Source organism: Plectrocnemia conspersa, unplaced genomic scaffold (genome assembly GCF_051122295.1).
Source record: "Plectrocnemia conspersa isolate PC_06_02 unplaced genomic scaffold, ASM5112229v1 ptg000003l, whole genome shotgun sequence".
NCBI classification, from domain to species: domain Eukaryota; kingdom Metazoa; phylum Arthropoda; class Insecta; order Trichoptera; family Polycentropodidae; genus Plectrocnemia; species Plectrocnemia conspersa.
Window position 1 is genome coordinate 21,688,275 of NW_028277167.1, and position 19,629 is coordinate 21,707,903.

Below are 19,629 nucleotides of genomic sequence, written 5' to 3' on the forward strand. Positions count from 1 at the left end.
ATCACAATCTATTAAAATTCCTAAATGTTTATCTTGTAAGCAAAACAACCATAAAACAAGGTATCTTATACACATACAGGATGACCCAAAAAATCTAAACATTTTTCTTATTCTCAAACCTCCAACTGTTAATAGATAAATCTAGTTATACATATTTTATAACCTTTGCTTAATGCTTTATTATAATTAAAAATCACTTTTTTATTTGGCAGCTATTCTGATTTTTGTATTTATTTTCTATAGAATTTTCAATTAATATTTTGGGCTAACATGTACACACATACATTGTACATGCTTATATCAAAATCTAATATGTAAAACAATACAGCGACGTCAACGTCATAAATAAATAAGGTCAAATAGATTTCCTGTATCTTGGAAAATCTAATTTTGATATGCCCCAAAGTACATAGTGTTTTTTAATATTTTTATCACTAGAATACAACAATAAAACACTCTACAGATATACTAACCTTTTTACTATTAGTATATTATAATATATCAGTCATTGAATTAAACATCAGAAGATTATGCTGATTGTATTATCTCTAGTTGATAAATAATCTCCAATGGTCATCAACATTTGTTTTATATACAAAAAATACAAATAAAATTTAAAATAATAAAGAGCCGTTATATGTTACACGTGTTTACAAGATTTCGATTGTTTATATCTACACCTCAATAGGAAATGTTTTAAAAACACGATCTCGATGCATGTTGAGAGCACATTTGTAAACTAAATGACCAAGTTCATGGATCTATCTCGGAGTGAATCAGAATTTCAAATCGTTTACAGATCTTCAAAACAACCTTCCAAAAACGTTTTGATTATTTGAATATACGATATAAATAGGGTCGAGGTGGGATCAGGATTTATGAGAGGACAAAGGAGGACTCGTATCTTATATGTAATATTATTTTATGAAATTGTAAGCATAGCATATTTCTTTAATTTGAATGTTATCTAGGCAGAAATATGATTTATATATACACCTCATAAATATGAGAATCGGAAAAGCTTTTAATTTTTTTATGTATCTGTTAAACTCAATAGAAAAAAAATACCAGTGGCAAATGTCTTATTTTGTTTATAGCTGTTAGACACGTACATAGCCGAATCAATCCAAATTCTTCTGGACGCTTAAACCGATTTTGTTAATATGTATTGTATTTCTTAGGCTACCTATCACACGAACGCTTTGAATCCATTTACAATCAGTTCAGCTACATTAGAGAGTCCAGGTAAATGATAATTTAGTTTAAAGTTAATTTTCATACAGTAATAGAAATTTTGTTTTCACTTGGGTACAATAAATGCAAAGAGATTTTAACACTTGACCAACAGTCAGATCATACAATTTCATCTTCATAGACAATCATCCAACCATTTATACAGGTGATCCAAGTCGAGTTTCCTATGTTGGCAGCACTGTAAATAAGACTCCCTCTAATGCATTTTGCACCTGGACCGTATAAAATTCAGATAACACAAGAATTTACACAGATTGGGTATTAGAGCCGCAGCAAATTGATGCTGATTTTTCAAAGCAAAATAGACTATTACAAGACTGTTAGGTGCGCATTGTGGTCAGGCAGTGTCATTAGGCCTTGCTTTTTTGAAAACGATAAATGTCGGACTGTAACAGTCAATGGTGAGCGCTATAGGAGCTTTTTTTTTTTGCCGCGAAATCAAGGATATTGATGTGTAATACTCGTGGTTCTAATAAGACGGCTGCCAAGACGATGCGACTAAACACCGTTGGATTTATTTGTGACAAATTTGAAACGTTGGAGCACCTAAAAACCAAATTATAACTGAGATACCACCTAAAATGAACGCAAAAGGCTGCTGCAAAAGGTCGCATTATTTCACATTTTGGTGACATCAACTGGAGGCCAAGATCATGCGATTTAACGTCGTTAAATTTTTTGTGAGGTTACGCCAAGAGTTGTATCTACGCCAACAAACCGAAACGCTGGAGCACCTAAAAACCAACATCCGGCAAGTTATAGCCGAGATACCGCCCGAAATGTACGAAAAATCACCGAAAGGATCGGCTGCTGCAAAAGGTCCAGCGGTGGCTATTTAATTGATACTATTTTTCATAAATATTTAAATATATAAAATGTTCCATTAATAAAAAAATCTAAATATGTATGTTTTTTAAAGTTCAGAAACTGAAATTGGATCAACCTTTACATACTGGCTCAATTTAGTTACCTAAAAATTGTTCTACAATTATCATCATCACCCTTTATTATTCTACGAAGTCGTTTTATGTGTTTGTGTTTACTTTATTTAATTTTATGAATATATGACATGATTTATTACAGTTATACATATGTATATAATTTTTATTTATATTTTAAGATTAGGTATAATGTAAGAAGTAGTTCATTATTTGACTGACTCTCAGATACACGTATACAAATATAGTATTCAATTAAACACACATTACCATGATTAAAAAACGTAAATACAATTCATACGGTTTAAACAGGTGCTATTTATTTTGGTTGCGAATTTCAAGACATGTTGTTTTTGTTAATATTTTTTTAGATCACAAAAACAATATAGATTGCATATATTATTAGTATATAACATTTTCATAGGACTACTAGTTTTTATTATGCCTAAATTTATAATACCAATTTGTTTACAATTTTTTATTGTGAATACATTAACATTATTTACACATGCGTGTATAACGCGTACACGTGTATCCACTTAAAATAAATTATTATTTAATTTAATAATCAATTAATAAAAAATCACGCACCCTCCATGGTCGTTCTCTGATATACGATGCAGCATATACTAGGTGATTGAGATTTCTGTCACTCTGTATTGAGCATTTGATTAAACTGCTCGGATCGTTCGTTACCCGGATCAATTTAATCTTTTATAAAGATGCTTTCTAAAATGCTTTCAAAGCAGATACCTAGAGTGTTATCTAAATACATGTGTACCGGCGTAGAATCGAAACTAGTGACGAACCTTCAAGACATACCAAGGCCCAGGGGTATACCTTTCATAGGTACCGTTTTATCTCTGATGGCAGCTGGATCATCACCAAGGTAAGACTTTACAATAAACTATATTTATTAGTTACTTATAATAATATTTTTTAGATTGCACAAGTATATAGACAAGCGTCATAAAGAATTAGGTCCTTTATTTAGAGAATCTGTAGGACCAGTTGATGCTATTTTCGTCTCAGATCCTGAAATAATGAGAACTGTGTTTACACGATTGGAAGGAAAGTGTCCAGATCATATTCTTCCGCAGCCGTGGATTGTCTATAATGAAAAATACGATTGCAAGCGAGGACTGTTCTTCATGAGCGGAGATGAATGGCTTCATTATAGAAGAATCTTGAATAAGCTTTTATTGAGCAGTGAGTGTGATAGTTGGATCGGAGCTCCTATTTCTATGGCTGCTGATGATTTTATCAAGAAGTGGAAAGTGCGAAGTTCAACGATAGAATTTACTCCAAACTTGGAACTTGAGCTGTACCGAGTCTCACTGGATGGTATGTGAAAAATGCATTTAATCAATACTCTGTGCTTATGTCACTCGATACGATAAGCATAATGTATGTTTATTTTTATGTTTTATCGCCGAAAATTATCATCTTTTTTGTGTAGCAATACTTGCTCTCACTTTGGGGTCAGCTTATAATGATTCGAGAGAAAAATTTGAGAATTTATTGATGCAATTTGCCGATAAGGTACATAAGATTTTTTTGTACACATCCAATATGTACGTGATGCCGGCAAACTTTTATGAAAAGTTGAATCTTCCGGTTTGGCGCGGTTTCGTGAATGCTGTGAACGATAGTCTAATGTTAGGTGATCTACTCATAATATAAATTCTATATAAGCTCAATTCATAATATTTTAAATCTAATCATCTTCAGGGAAAAAACTAGTAGAAGGAATATACAACTTGAGCGATCAAGGTGATGGACTCTTTTCTAAGATGTTGGGTGAAGGTTTAAATCAAGAAATGGTTAATCGGATTCTTATCGATTTAATAATAGCTGCAGGAGATACGGTTAGTATATTATTAAATTCAGTTAGTATATAAACAAGGCGTATAGAAATTAGATAAAAAAGTAACCTAAGTTGTATGTTATGAGTTGTAAAAATAGTTTATTAATATTGTTTTTTCTACAATTTTAATCATTGTATTAAAATGTTTAAATATGGTATCTTGCTCACAATTTTATTATTTGTATTTACAGTATTATATAATAAACGTGTGTTTATATAAATATGAAAGTATTTATGTAAACACAAATTGTATTATATAATAATCGTGTGTTTACATGATATGAAAGATTTTGATTTAACATTTTTTTATTAAAAGATCCCCTTGTATGCTTTACTTGTGTGAGTAGATGCTCTGTCCATATTTGGCAACATTTAAAAATTTGCGCTTATTGTGCAATCGTGGATGTTCAGTACGATTTTTCATTCGCGTGAGGTTTCATGAATTTCGTCATAGACGACAGAGCCATTATCGTCTTCGCGATTTCTATTTAATTGTTAAAAGTCGTTTCCGGTATATATGAATTAATAATCCCAAGCAAAGAGTAGGGACGAAATTCAGTATGAAAACCCCATAAAAGTTTCTAAACATTTTGGTTCAAGGCCCTCAAAATGAATCATATGCAAAACACCGCTATTTTATCTCTGCGGATACTTGTTTTAGAACTTAAATCTTGTGGGCGAATTGGCTTTGTAATATAATGAGATAAGCCTTTATAATTCATTTAATTTTAATTTAACATCCCACTGATAATGAAAATGTTGTGTTTATTATTTGCTTGATACACACATTGTTGACAAAGTATATCATGATTATCAGAGGAAAGTAAAATCTTTATTCTATAAAGGTTTAGCGAATCTGTTTACTTGTTATATGTTTTACTTGCTGTTTTGTATCAATATTTAGCGATTGATAAATACTCTAATTATGTCATGAACTCTAAATATAATATTTCCAAACTTTGCATAACATATTATCAGTATTTCTTTCTAGAAGATGCCGGTATTTCGGTATTGTAAAATCGGTCGGACTACAACTTGAATACTGACTAATAATTTTATTTTGCAGACGTCTTTTACAACACAATGGGCTTTATATTTGCTCTCTTCTAATCCACACATCGTCGATCAATACCGAGCTCAATCCTCAAAAAGTGCAGATAGATTTGTTAACAACATTATAAAAGAAACCATGAGACTGTATCCGGCTGCACCTTTTCTGACGAGATTTCTTCACACTGATAGTGAATTAGCCGGATATAGAATGCCAGCCGGGGTAAGTAAATTTGATACTTATATTAACAATTAAAAAAATATAATTGCTTATGTTTGCTTGACCTATTACACATAGATAAAAAACACGTTTGTATAAAAAAATATTTAACCAAACATACATTCTATTTTTATTTTTAATTCATTCACAAATTTGATTACGTACCTGAGAGATTAGAATTGCTTTATACAAATAAAGGGCATTTGAAGAACGAATCTAGAATGTAATAAAATATTAACAAATTCGAGACGAATAGCCTAAAAGGAAGAAGCTTAAATTCGAATAAAATTGATATAATACGGTTAGTTAAAATGACCCTGCAAAACGTAAAAGAAATTATTATTTATTCACCTAAGTACATATTATAAAAAAACATGTATACGTACATTTAAGTACAAACTGCTTATTCAAATATTTAGTTTGTACTTAAATATATGTATTGCTTGCCTTGTAACTCCATTATTTTTTCATATATTAATATATAGAATGTGTTATTACCATTCACTGTTTTTGACACTTTCGCAAGCATTTTCGATCTCGATCTTTTTTTCTGGTCCTCAAGTTCCATCAGAACTTCGTTACTCATTTTCTTGAGTGAGCTTATTTCATTCGTTACACATTCGTTACATTTAAATTTTCTTGCATAAAATAGGGACGAAACCAATCTTCAAAAATGTCTTTCTTTTCGATTAGATTTTAATATAATAGATAGAAATGTTTTGGAAATATTCTTTTAGGCCCTTGAGTTTTTGCTGTGATAAATTAGAAGTGTGATTTTGCAATCTTCAGCATTATATGTAGGTGTTAGTACATCCTTATAACCTAATAAAGATTTTCCCAGCTGAGATATGTATGACAGATCTGGCATTTTTTTTCGACTCCCTCTGTTATCCAAGCTCTGCTGTGTTCTAATACTATACTTTTATAAACACATACTTACACATATAAACAAATATCAGTGAAATATGCAATATGTGAATAGTTTAAAAAATTTGAACATGTTTGTAATCTACCATAAAAAAATTAAGTTCAGTTTTGAGAGTCCATACTCGGTTCAAAACAATTCCAAGTGAATGCCACCAAACTTCTGTATTATAATGTAGGTCAGTATATTCCGTCTCATCATCTTTACACAATTTACGAAATAGTCACGTGTTTAGTGTCCTTTGACAACACTGACAACCTTGACATCATCATGACAACATTGACAACATTGACAACATTGACAATCATCATGCATGATGGCTTCCAGTACAAATTTCAAATGTTTCACAAGCGTGTCTGGTGATGGATTATACAATGGTGAGCTTTAATTTTGAGATTATTCTTTCTCGCCAAAGCCGAAAAACTACTAACATGACCCAACATAGCTAGAGCTCCATCAATAGACACAGTAATACAGTTTTCTCACTTTGAATTAAGTATTCATTAACATCAAAACAACTATCCTCTTTAATTACTCACCTACTCTATATTATTGAGAAAAACTCATTTTTTCCCACATTTTTTACTAAAATCGAAATTCTTTTTTCTATAATTTTTGCTAACAAATGCACAGAATTTAGTTTCGTGGCTTCTTTCCAACTACACATAATCTTATATATTTTCAAAACTACAGGCTTAACCAACTCCTTAGCAATAGTATATGTTTTTGTTTCAAGCAATCAACCAGTTTACTTGAAAGCCATCTTTGAATGCCAAATGCTTATTAAACGTACCTCTCAAGTTGCTGTCCAGTTTTTGTCCTTTAACAGACATATCCAAATTTATAAAATGCTCCTGCGATTTGAAAGACAGACAAGGGCGCAAATTATCCTTGTTAATTTATGTATTTCTTCAATTGACTCTTTTTAAATTCTGCAATTATTATTTTCAAACTCTACAGTTTCATTATTAATTTTTCTTCTATTTGTGTAAACCTATAATTGAGGAACTCTTTCTGGTATGTTTTTTTTTCTAGTATATAATTTTTCTAGAGTTTAGAGTCTAGACTGACGTCACGTCATCATGATGGATTCTAAACTTTTTATGTAATTATATTTATGTCCATTGAATCCTCATTAACTCCAAAAATTTTAATTATTTTAATATTTATATTTTGCTACCAGAATACACATATAGAGAAAAACTAATGATACAGTTAAAATTGTCATTTAATTTTACATATACATACGTGTATTATGTTATGTTATCTATATGGTAAACAAAGATCAAAAGCGTTACACAATGAAAAAAAAATATTTTCCAATTTAAAATTATTTCATTAAAATATAACTATTTTATTTTAATAATGTATTTGTATGCAGTTTAATATGTCAAATTAAGATAGTACGTTTTATAAGTTGATTTATTGTTGTAATATTTAAAAATACATGCTCAAAATTTTGGACCAAAATCATCTGTCAAATTGATATTGAGGTTATATTTATGTCATTCCCTCGAAGTTAATCCCGGTATGATTTCATTAACGAGATTAACGTGTCAAAGGATAAAATGGAGCAATTTTCAACGCACCTCTCAAATTCTATCATCAAACTACAACGAACCATTCAACGTTCGCCCAAAATTTTATAACACAAGACCAGAGCTAGGATTGTACACATATATCTCTGAAAGTAGCATTGTTACTAGTTGTCAAGAGTGCCTCTTAAATATCCACAGTATGACCGGAATGCCGTGGTGGGCGACGATCATAACCGGAACCGTTTTGATTAGATCTCTGGTTACATTTCCCTTAGCAGCCCACCAATTTACCGTTCTGGCTAGACTGGAGAATATAAAGAAGGAGGTAAGCGGAATAGCTAATCAAGTCGCAGCCGAAACCAAATATGCTGAGAAAAAGTATAATATGACAGAGATGCAAGCTCATGTATTTTTCAAAGTTAACATGAAGAAACAGTGGAACGCTTTAATCATCAGAGATAATTGCCATCCTTTGAAAGGATTCATGCTAGTGATTTTTCAAATACCGATTTGGATATCGCTGTCGTTTTCAATCAGAAATTTGATCGATATGCGTCCGTATTACAACGCCGATGCACTGGTAACACACAACGAGTTGTGCGTAGAAGGTTTAGGGTGGTTTACAAACTTGACGCAAGTCGATCATTTATGGATCATGCCGATCATGTTGGGAATCGTCAATTTGTCTATAATTGAAATGCAAACTTTGATGAGATTGCATAATCCGAATAAGCTTCAAAGATGGTTGACTAACGGACTCAGAGTTATTTCCGTTCTAATGGTTCCCATAGCTATGTATGTACCTTCCGGACTTGCACTATATTGGTTGACCTCCAGCACTTTCGGATTATTTCAAAATCTAGTCTTAATGTCACCGAACGTGAAAAGATTTCTACGAATACCAAAATCTTCATTTGAAGTTGAAAATCCTTATCAAAATATATTGAAAAACGCTGAGGAAAGATTGAATAATTTAGTTATCAAATTAAGAAGAAATGAGAAATAGATGACACATATGTATATATATTCATGTACTTATATTATAGATTGAATAAATTGTTTATTAATATTTATTTTGTATTTATTTATTTGTTCAATAGACACTCATAGTGATGTCGCTATATACATGCAGTCGCGACAAAGAAAACTTTACCAATCCGTTGACATTCAGTCCGAATAGATGGAGCAGAAACCAACAGCTTCAAAGTCTAGAGACAGTTACCTGTCCTTATGCGTCAATTCCTTTCGCTGTAGGTGCAAGATCTTGCATCGGTCGCAAAGTTGCTATGGTTCAAATGAAAGAAGTCATCTCAAAGGTATTGATTACATATTCATAATTAAGATAGATTTTATTTTTATAATAATAACAATTTGTAGGTTATGTCGAACTTTGATCTGGAACTGTTGAACAAGTCACCCGTGGAAGATACACTACAGTTGGTGTTGAAACCGAAAACTCCAATCAAAATCCTAATTAAGCCCCACGTTAATAATTTTAATTAATATTATATCATATATTTTTATACTGTGATCAATAATTTTAAAATGCTTTTATAATTGATTTAATTTATTTAATAATTATTTATTCGAATGTATAATAAATAAAAAATATTTAGATTGCAATCAAGTCTTAATTTTTATTTAAATATGTGTAAGAGTGAGTAGGATACAAACTAAAAACCTTGACGTATACATATAATACATATTTTGCCACATCGGAATTAAAAATAAGCCACTCTTAGATAGTAAAAGATAGTATCCCCAAATATGAATAGATAAAAAAATACGTTTTATTAGCATTTATATGGTTTGATCGACATTAACCTTAATCTTCATATGTACTAAGTATATATTACATGTTCACGTTTAAAACATACCTGGTTAAGTCAAATTTAACGTATATGTGCATTAAATCGGAAGCTATGATAATGTTTATATATTATAAAAGGAAAAACTCACTTTTCGGCCTCGGAAGCCCAAATATTGTTTATATAGTTTAATCAACGTATTCTTCTAATCCTCAACACATTATGTACATATTTCATTTTCATAGTTATAACACACCTACTTAATTTGAAATCCGATTATTTATATTGTCAAATGACGAATTAATGAAAATTATTGTCGCATAGCAAAATTTTGCTAATAAATAATAATTATTTAAAAGTGCTGTCACGTTACTGTCGACCATCTTGTTTTATATTTGAATGCTTATTTTTTATTGGTCGAAACAACAGAATGCATTACCGGTGGTGGCTTGAAAATCAATGAGCTAACTGAATTTTTATTTTTATTATTATAATTAAATATATTTCCTTTGTTTACGTGTATTATTATATACACCGTTCATACAAAGCAATACGATTTAAGGCCTTTCCAAACAGAGCGAAGCGAGGCGTTTTTATTTTGTAATACACCGAGCCCTTCGAGTCTCGTCACACAGAAAGCGAACGCGAAGCGTTCCGGGGCGTTTTTGCGGCGAAGCGTGCCGGTTGTGATTGTTTACAAACCATTCGTTAGACATACGAAAATAAGTGTAAAATCGGTCTTCATAAGAGTCAATTATGGAACCTATGATACTCTCCATAGTCTTCCCGGGCTTTATTTATGTCGTGTACCCAAATTCTTTGCCCTTTTTCTTATTTTTTAATAATAAAACAGTCAAAAATAAAATATCGTCACGCTTTCGCTTCACTATGTCCACGCGTCTAGTGTGACGTCTTCGCATTGCTCACGCTTCGGTTCGCTTTCGCCACGCCTTCGCTTCGCTCTGTTTGGAAAGGCCTTTATAGAGTAGAAGATTAAGCATAGAACGTTTCATTTTAAGCCGCACGCCTCCAGAAGTGGAAGCGACGGCTTAGAACAATTATATATAAGATTAATCAAACATTTGATGTATTTAATTTATATTGAAAAATAATATCAATTAAATGGCTACCTTTGGACCTTTTACAGCAGAATGTAAGTTTTCGCCACGCCTTCGCTTCGCTCTCTGTTTGGAAAGGCCTTTATAGAGTAGAAGATTAAGCATAGAACGTTTCATTTTAAGCCGCACGCCTCCAGAAGTGGAAGCGACGGCTTAGAACAATTATATATAAGATTAATCAAACATTTGATGTATTTAATTTATATTGAAAAATAATATCAATTAAATGGCTACCTTTGGACCTTTTACAGCAGAATGTAAGTTTTGATATAAAAAATCAATACTAATAACATAACACACTTATATGATCAGATCAATTAAAAGTCCAATAAGCTATCGTTATCTTTTATTTTGTAGCATTCACAAATTATCTTATATTTTGCCCATGTCCCCATTACAATGGTGATATGACCTTGAAATCATACATTTATTAAAATGTTTTTTTTTATTTTTCTATAGAACTCGAAATTCATAAAATATTAGCATTTGAAATTGCTTGAGATCATCAGAAATTTGACACCATTAATAAATTAAATACACATATTTTTTTTAAATATTTAATAAAATGTGTATATTATTTTTCATCATATACATACATATAAAAATGTAGTAAAAAACAGTTATGAGCTGCATTTTTCGATAATATACTAAATACAAAGATAAAATCAAAGTAAACATTTCATTTCAGTTAGTCATAGTAAAGAACATCGTAAAATAATTCAGTCTTTAAAAAGTTATTTATAAGCATTTAAGTAAACAAAACATGTATTTTGAAAATAATAATAGTCGATTATGTAAAAATACTTCAGATATTCACACTTTTGGATATAGACGATTTGACATATTATGTAGTACAATAATACATACAAGAGTCATTTGGAGTACAATATAAATACACATGCATTCAATGGAGTGACACATTACAAATATTATACATTATAAGATTTCCCCAAATTTATAAAAATATAATTAAAACATTGCAACAAAAACGTAAAATAAACAATTGTATTTTTTTTCATTATATATACAATAAACAGAATAATACTTTAATATCATAAATCAAATCACAAAGCTTTAGCAAATATATATTTAAAAAAAAATTATTCCATGAAGCATAAAAGACTATGTCTGACGTCATCGATCCACTGATCTTTATATTTCGTGTCCATGATTGTTGAAATAATTCTATATTTTTTATCATCACTCATATCACCGACTAATGTATAAGCTACGGATTCTGCACATAAAGTCCCCATACCTTCATCTAAAGACCAAATATAAACTTGATCGGCTGTCATATAGTCCAATTTAAACTGAACTATTGCACTAAACAGTAAATTTTTCACTTTATCAATCAAAAATCTATCAGCTAATAAGAGTGTTTCTAATGCTGTCGATAACGCTTCCGGAAGAGGGAATGTATCGAGTTGTTTAGTGAGAATTCCAAATTCCAAAAGGGCAAACAAATATTCTAAGCCGCACTTAGTAGCCTTTTGAAGTCTCACACTTTTCTGCAGCCCTTCTTTGAAGGATCCTTTCAACATTGCGGAGAAAAAATCTGAATGTTTACACAGTAAACGTTGATCGGCTCGTACCTCAGACAAATCGTCCAAGATGAAGACGATTTCATCGCTGTTATTAAACGTCGGATTATATTCCAAAAGCATTGTGTCTTTGAATCCGTTTATCACAGGTTTCGGAGCTCTGATCTCTAAGCTCGTGGCTAGATTAGACAATGCTGAAACGCAGAGTCTCAACGGCTTTTTCCGAGCCGAAAAAATGCATAGAAACAACTCCATTGTTTTGTAATCTATGAATAGTTTTCTGAGGAGTCGCATTGATCTAAAAATATAATTAATTAAACATTTTGTTAAATTATATGTAGTGTATTATTGTGATACATACTTAATAATAAACGGCATTGATACTATCAACGCATCTTTATCATTAATATCTTCATAAGACAGGAAGTTGATAATTGATTGTATGCCATAATCAGATTCTGCGATTGTCGAAATCTGGTCGGTAATTCTATGAAATAATTTATTTATCTAAAATAGAAATATAAAAATTGAATAGTTATCAAAACAAAACTTATTATAAGTAGCAAAAATCAATACCTGTTTGCATTGTTTGCACTTAGAATGTTTAGGTTTTTCGATAGTTATGTTACAATGTATGATTATTGAATGTCTGAGTAAATTTTTAAAATTTATAACATCACTGCAATAAAATATTATATTAAATATACATTTCAGGTTGAATTATATAAAAATATATTACAAACCTAATAATTCTATAGAGAATTTTCGAAGCTCTACTAGTCGCTGGATGTTTACATTTTTCAATGTAATGTATTAAGGAATAAATAAGCTCCCACGATGACATGGTTGGTACAATTTTTGCTGTGTATGAATATTGAGACAGAATAAGAAGCAAATATTTAACTGCCTGTGTTTGTATCTGTTCTTCGACTGTGATTTCTAAAAATATTATTTAAATACATGTAGGATTATTTGGAGCAAGATTTAGCAAAATTTCAACAACAGTTAATTCAAACTAATCTAAGAAACAAATTACCATAATCGGCCTCAGGATTCAACTGAAACTTGTCATTTGTCATGAACTCTTCTTCCGTTTCTGATAAGTCATCGTTTTCTAATGGAGCAACCGTTTCTTCTTCGTCACTATACACAGGAGAGTAATGTCCAGATTTTTCAGAATCAGAAGAATCTATAATTAATATTGATAATAAATCAATTAAAAAATAAGTAATAATAAAATACTTATGTGCTAGTTCTTAGTAGAATAGTGACGGTTGTTAATGGAACAGTCATTGTGGATTATTGTAAATAGTTTGTAGCAGTGTGGTGATAATCTGTCTTGTTATAACTTAATCCCTAACTATTCATGAAGCAAATTAATGTGCAAAAATTTGTATTAATACTAAATTATTTTCAATACCACGTGGAACTTTTTTTTTTGAAGTAATTTATATTTTTCAAGAAAAATATAAATTACTTCAAACATTATTGATAACATTATCCAGAAAGTCGGAGGACATTCAAGTTTTAGAGAACTTAGCAATTATGCGAGTAAATCAAAAGCAGAACTCGATAATTGTCTTATCGATTCTTCTTCCAGAAAAGTTTATGGAAAATGGTGAGTATTAATATATAAAAAACATTATGGCAATGATTCATAATTTTCAGAATTTGATAAATTATATATGTAAATAAGTCTTGTTTAATGAATACTGATTTTATATTATCCTATAATTTTTTCCCATATTTTATCAGGCAGATCTAAATTTATTCATTTGAATAGCAACAAAACGGTATAAAACAACTCAGATATTCCGATGACAATAGTACTAGGTACGATACTTTTGAAATAATATTTACCATCGTCAAACTGGGACATGCTACTCGGTGATAAGCTGACTCCAGTACAATATGGACTCGACGGACTCGAAAAAGATTCGAGACCATTATCATTACAACTAGCATTATTTGAATATTCTATATTCAAGTATAGATGCTTGGATAATTTCGTATTCTTCGAATATTCGGGACTCATGGAACAGTCAGAAAATGGACTCAGATATGGCGTTGAATTCTTCGCACAGTTCCAATATGTACATTTCGAATCTAGCACATCGTTTGGGTTCAATTCGCGTTTCGCCTTCTTATTAGGACTCGCTTCCAACTTATTAGTAATCTAAAAAATTAAGAACAATGATTTAATAATTTGTTTTCAGCGACTATCAAATTATACAAATACAAACCTTTGGTTTATTTTTATAAGTTAAACAAATAAACTCCTCCGTACTCTTATCTTTATATTCACTATCCATACTATCGTCGTCAATAGCATCATTCTCAATTACGTCTAAAATTAAAAGTATAATTTACATACTGATTCAATACGCTTTAAATTAATTAAAGATACCTTTAATACAGATCTTGCTATCTGAATTTTTAATATCATTTGTGTATTGATGTTCGCATTTCATAGTATCTACATAATCTTTCAATAGCTGTGTTATTATTTCGACAAAACCTAGATTAGCCATTACTGTCATAGCTGAATAATAAAATCAATTGTTAGTAATATATAAATGTATTATTTAAGGTGAGTATAAAAGTAATCTTGCTTTTTTATACTCTTCATATATATATTATTACCATATTCGTCGTATATAAAAGACGTTAAAGCTTGTAAACCATATAAATGTCGATTGAGTTTAGTTTTATCTTTAACTACATTCAGCAGTAGAGAGATTCCGCCATATTCTAATATCTTTAAACGGTTTACAGATTCTCTGCATAAGAGTCGTAAGGCTTTAATCCATGGCAAAGGCCAATCTGTAATAAAATTTATTATGAAATCATATAGATCATTTATTATATTTAATTCATTAAATACCCGATTGATTTTTCAAAAGATCTATTAAACATTCAACGGCGCCGGCTGCGCCAAGATGAGGTCTACATTCATCGATATAACAAAGATTGATGATGCATTGCAGCGCCAAAGATTCATAATATTTAACTAGACAAACCAAACAATGATAACCGAGACCGTCACCTAAAATCTATATTGAACAATTAGATAAACAATAAATTATTAATCGATGATATAAATACCTGCTCTGCACATCGATATGTTGAATGCACCGTAAAATATCCTAAGCATTTTAAGATTCCATTGAATAAATCGCGTCTTCTTTTGCATGCTATGTCTCTTTTACCATCGATGATAGTTTTGTTTGTAGAATTAATTAATTTTGCTTCTTCGCATTGTTTTGAAAGTAGCATCGCTATAGCTTTTACTACGTTTTTGGATATCATTTCGTCTTGGTATTTTTCGACCATCCATAAAAGTCTATAAAAAATAACACATTTTTAGCAATAGCACTTAAAAATATAATAATAAAACAGCAAGATATTGATTGAATAAATAATAGGAATTATACGAAAAATATAAAGAAACTTAAAAAAAAATATTTTTCATAAAGCAAAAACTATAAATTGTTATATTGTAGAATTCATAACAATAAAATGGAACAACTTCTAGTATTTCTTTCATTTCGGCCTCCGTAATATTTTTTTTTATAGGCTCTATTCGGTTGCAGTATAATCGGTTCTCTATCATCTTTGATATATATTACAATAATTTCTGAAAAATTATTATATATGCTGCTTAAGAAATTTTATAAGAAATACTTTCTTTGTCTTTCTTCACCATCAAAACTTAATGTGTAATTTTAACTACTTCTCCTTCAGAGTTTTTAGTGCCAAATTAATGAATAGCCCTCAAAGTTTGTGGCACTGGCGGATGGGAGCAATAGCCTCTACTCTAGAGATGTTTAAATTTAATCGTTTTTTCAACAATTCTATATTTTATTGCGTATTTTATTATAATTTTCATGCATGCTCATTGATTTTAAATTATTTTACAGAATAAAATCCGAATTCTCACAATTATTAAAAAAAAGAAGTCAAACAAAATTTATCCTTCTGTTATTCCATCCATTAAAGCACTATTTTGAGATGTATTATATTCTTCCTGCAGACAAAAATCGTATTGATCTCAGCGAAGGAGCGACGCTTTAACAATAACAATCGCTACTTTCCTATTATCGAAGGTCAAATTTAGTCTTAAGAAATATTTATTTATTTATATACGATTATAAATGATTTTTTTAAGTAGGTTTGTTGCAGAGAGTTATTCATGGGGTGTTCATTTTGTTCAACGCTATAGGCTACCGCTCGTTCATACCTAATATCAGCTGCGAGTGAGCGAGTGAATCTTATAAATAGTGTTGTGATAATTTAATACCTGATGGCTCTCACAGCCAAGAGCAAAGTAGGCATCGGAGTTTTAGCATTCTCGATGACTTTCAACAAAGCCGGCAGCGCTTCCTCTTTATGCAGTTTCTCAGCGATAGTCTTCTCTGCAGACAAGTTTCCCATCAAGCGACATACTCTGTTTACAATTTCGTCTCGGTCAGTCGAACGGCTCAACATGTTGACTAACTCCCGTTCTATTCCTAGCTCTCCCACCTAAAACGCAACTGGAATTACATACGAACGAAAGATTTCCTCAATAAAATACTGACCTCTTTGGCGCAATCTGAGTCTAAACAGCAGTCAGCCAGAGCGCTTAGGGCGGAGGGCAAAGCCGCGGTCGAGGAGGGCGGTCGCAAGAGGGCGACGAGCGCGGGGAGTCCACCCGCCGCCCTCCAGCTCCTGGCGACGGCTCCGCCTCCTTTAAGCGCTCCCTTGGCGGCTTCAGCGGCCGCTCTACTGCCACGGCCCCCGGCCTTCCGCGCCGCCTCCGCCGCCGCCAGCGCTGACCGCAGGCGCCCGTCCTCCCGCGACAACATCCCACGGGGGCGGCGACTCCGCCCTCCTAACCTAAAACGTCAATTTTTAAAATCGATTTTGACTTTTTGTTTCGTCGAAAAGATGGCGGTCTTAACACGGCGGCTTCGGCGGCCTTCTCTTTGTTACTACCTCTTATTAAATTTTTTTCTAATAAATTATAGTTACATAAATTATCGCTAAAATAAATATAAAATAATAATACCGATGATATAAAACATTATGTAAATAAATAAATATTACAAATCAAAATATCTGGGTTAAAAATAATACTAAAAAAATATTACAATTACAATGAAAATGTTTACATCGAGAGGAAAAATATATCTTTAAAACTATATTTTAGTTTTAATCATGGTCGGCGATACAATCATTTACGCGTGGCACCAATATTAAGAGGGCATCATTTAGACAAAATAATAGGGCACTCCATAGCTAAATTTTTTGTTGAAGAATTGAAATAAAAAATATACTAATAAAATTTAAAAGAATATAAAAATATTCCAGAAAATCTCTTTTTTAGAGTAAAATATTGATTACCAGCAACAAATGTGTTTTGAAAAGTACAATATTTTCAGAAAATCATTTCTTACATTATTATTTTTGCAAATAGATATCTGCCTTTTGTTCTAATATTACTTTAAATTTTTCATTAACGTCTCTACTAACATATTTAATCAGGTAATATCACTTAGATCAAATTATTCAAAATAATGTACATTGTAGGACAACTGCTAAGTAGTAAGACTATGATTAATTAAATATTCTTTAATCGTAAAGGGTTTTTTTGAAGCTATATTGATAAGTTTCCATCTTATATATATTTTTTAATATTTTGTGGAACTAATATGGTTGGCGCACTTGAATCAGCAACAGCACAGACACAGAGCAATGAGAGAACTTATTCGGCGGCCTGGGCATCACTGTCTCGTCTTGTCTGTTTCTAACATGTTTAAATATTTACACGTAACATAAACGTCAATAAATACTGACTAGTCATTGTCGACATCACTATTCATATCCTAAATGTTGTTGCTTTTTCATTGAAAATAATTTATTAGGTATATATTAAATGCGTAATTGAGATCCGATAGTTTTGATATCATTTAATATATTTTTTTAATATTTACCTTCATATACTAATTGTAAACTATAATCATAATTTTTAAATAACAAAGTATATATCACTGTTTCTCAGACTTTGATTTCGGTCTGTTGACTTATAATACGTACTTGTATTAATTGTACAAGTTACAAGTATTGATTAATTTTAGATGTTGTAAGGTGTTTGACTCACACTTGCTATGTTACAACAAAAAATAAATTGTCTCTTAAAAATGTAACGAATGTGTGATGATGATTATAGAAATGAGGCTCAGATTTGTAGCCGCTGCAAATTTTAATGTTAGTTTTCATGTTAGTGTGAAACTCGCGGCCCACATATCAATATAAGTAAAATATAATCAAAAATTATTTATTATTTTTGAGTATGACTTCTAAAATGTCGTCATGTGTTATTTCGTATTATAGATGACACTGATAAACGGTTAATTGCAATTTTTAATCGATGTTAGGGGAATAAACACGCGTACGGCGATGAAAAACCAAGTTTTAAATTTTAAAACGTATTTATGTAACAAAAAGTTGTGGCCACTTTCACAGGTCAAAAGCATGAAAAAGCAAAACAAGTGTTCATAACAATCTGGTTTCTTAGCGTGGTGCTGATAAATTGAGTACAGAAATACATATAAAAAGAAAGATTTTTTAAAACCTTAAGTAATTAAACATATTTAATAAATTGCAAAAAATGTCTAAAATAATCTCACTTCTCAAAAACTTTATTCGAAGTGCGGCAAGAAATTTAATATTACATAAGAAAAATTAAATATCACTATATGAATTGTAATTTCACATTTTGTAATAAATATAATATTTACGTCTGTTTTTATTAAATTTGTACTTTGCGCACGGGACACTACACGAGTAAATCGATTACGTATGCCCAGAGACGGCCCTGGTGAAAAAGAAAGAGGCCCTCGGCACCGGCTGCACTTGAAGTGCAATGGAATGTTAGGAGTAGGTGTGCCGAATGCAAGGTGTTTCTGAAAACCAAATAAAATGAACCGACGTGTAAAGTAAAATTTACATTGCGATTTTTTGATAAAAACCATTTTGACTTTGAATTCCCAAAAAAAGTGTGGCTGTTACATATCACGACTTACTAGGATGGATGACCATATAACCAGTACTATATTGATAAATTTAGAACTAATGGTCACCTGATAATAGATAAAAAGACCAAAATCAGCAAAAGCAAATTTCATTTAACAATTTAGTGTTATGTTATGGATTAGCCCGGAGGGCTTAAATTAAAATATGTAGCTCATGACTATTTTTTTATTTTAAAGTTGATCTTAACAGCAAACAAATTAGCTATACTTGGACAATTCAGGTACATGAGTCCTTTTTACTTGGTGGTTTTCGTTTGTTTCTTATAACTCTGACCGAAGATAATGTATTTG

The 19,629-nt window shown here is 31.0% G+C and overlaps 3 protein-coding genes across 4 annotated transcripts; 2 read left to right on the forward strand and 1 right to left on the reverse strand.

The window, feature by feature from the left end:
- Positions 1–2,762: 2,762 nt before the first annotated feature.
- sad (Cytochrome P450 family protein sad) lies at positions 2,763–9,409 on the forward strand. Of its 2 annotated transcripts, none has more exons than XM_088182062.1 (7): positions 2,763–3,081; positions 3,136–3,536; positions 3,652–3,855; positions 3,924–4,060; positions 5,126–5,332; positions 8,893–9,108; positions 9,170–9,409. In XM_088182062.1, the coding sequence occupies exons 1-7, from the start codon at positions 2,915–2,917 to the stop codon at positions 9,293–9,295; spliced, it is 1,458 nt and encodes a 485-aa protein (XP_088038188.1). In that variant the 5' UTR covers positions 2,763–2,914; the 3' UTR covers positions 9,296–9,409. The 2 variants fall into 2 exon arrangements, with proteins under 2 accessions (XP_088038188.1, XP_088038189.1); XM_088182063.1 differs by having other exon boundaries at positions 2,845–3,081; positions 3,939–4,060.
- Positions 7,699–9,029, forward strand: LOC148236949 (cytochrome c oxidase assembly protein COX18, mitochondrial). Its single transcript, XM_088182064.1, has 2 exons — positions 7,699–8,809; positions 8,893–9,029. Exon 1 carries the CDS (start codon positions 7,785–7,787, stop codon positions 8,796–8,798), a length of 1,014 nt encoding a protein of 337 aa, XP_088038190.1. The 5' UTR covers positions 7,699–7,784; the 3' UTR covers positions 8,799–8,809; positions 8,893–9,029.
- A 1,941-nt stretch (positions 9,410–11,350) lies between the features above and the next one.
- On the reverse strand, positions 11,351–17,237 carry Rnb (BTB/POZ domain-containing protein Rnb). The gene is made up of 13 exons (XM_088182061.1): positions 16,843–17,237; positions 16,563–16,786; positions 15,368–15,605; positions 15,147–15,315; positions 14,906–15,085; positions 14,670–14,804; positions 14,506–14,609; positions 14,123–14,438; positions 13,299–13,451; positions 13,006–13,201; positions 12,839–12,941; positions 12,624–12,769; positions 11,351–12,560 (listed from the first exon to the last, which is right to left on the reverse strand). Exons 1-13 carry the CDS (start codon positions 17,107–17,109, stop codon positions 11,819–11,821), a joined length of 2,973 nt encoding a protein of 990 aa, XP_088038187.1. The 5' UTR covers positions 17,110–17,237; the 3' UTR covers positions 11,351–11,818.
- Between the last annotated feature and the right edge of the window lie 2,392 nt (positions 17,238–19,629).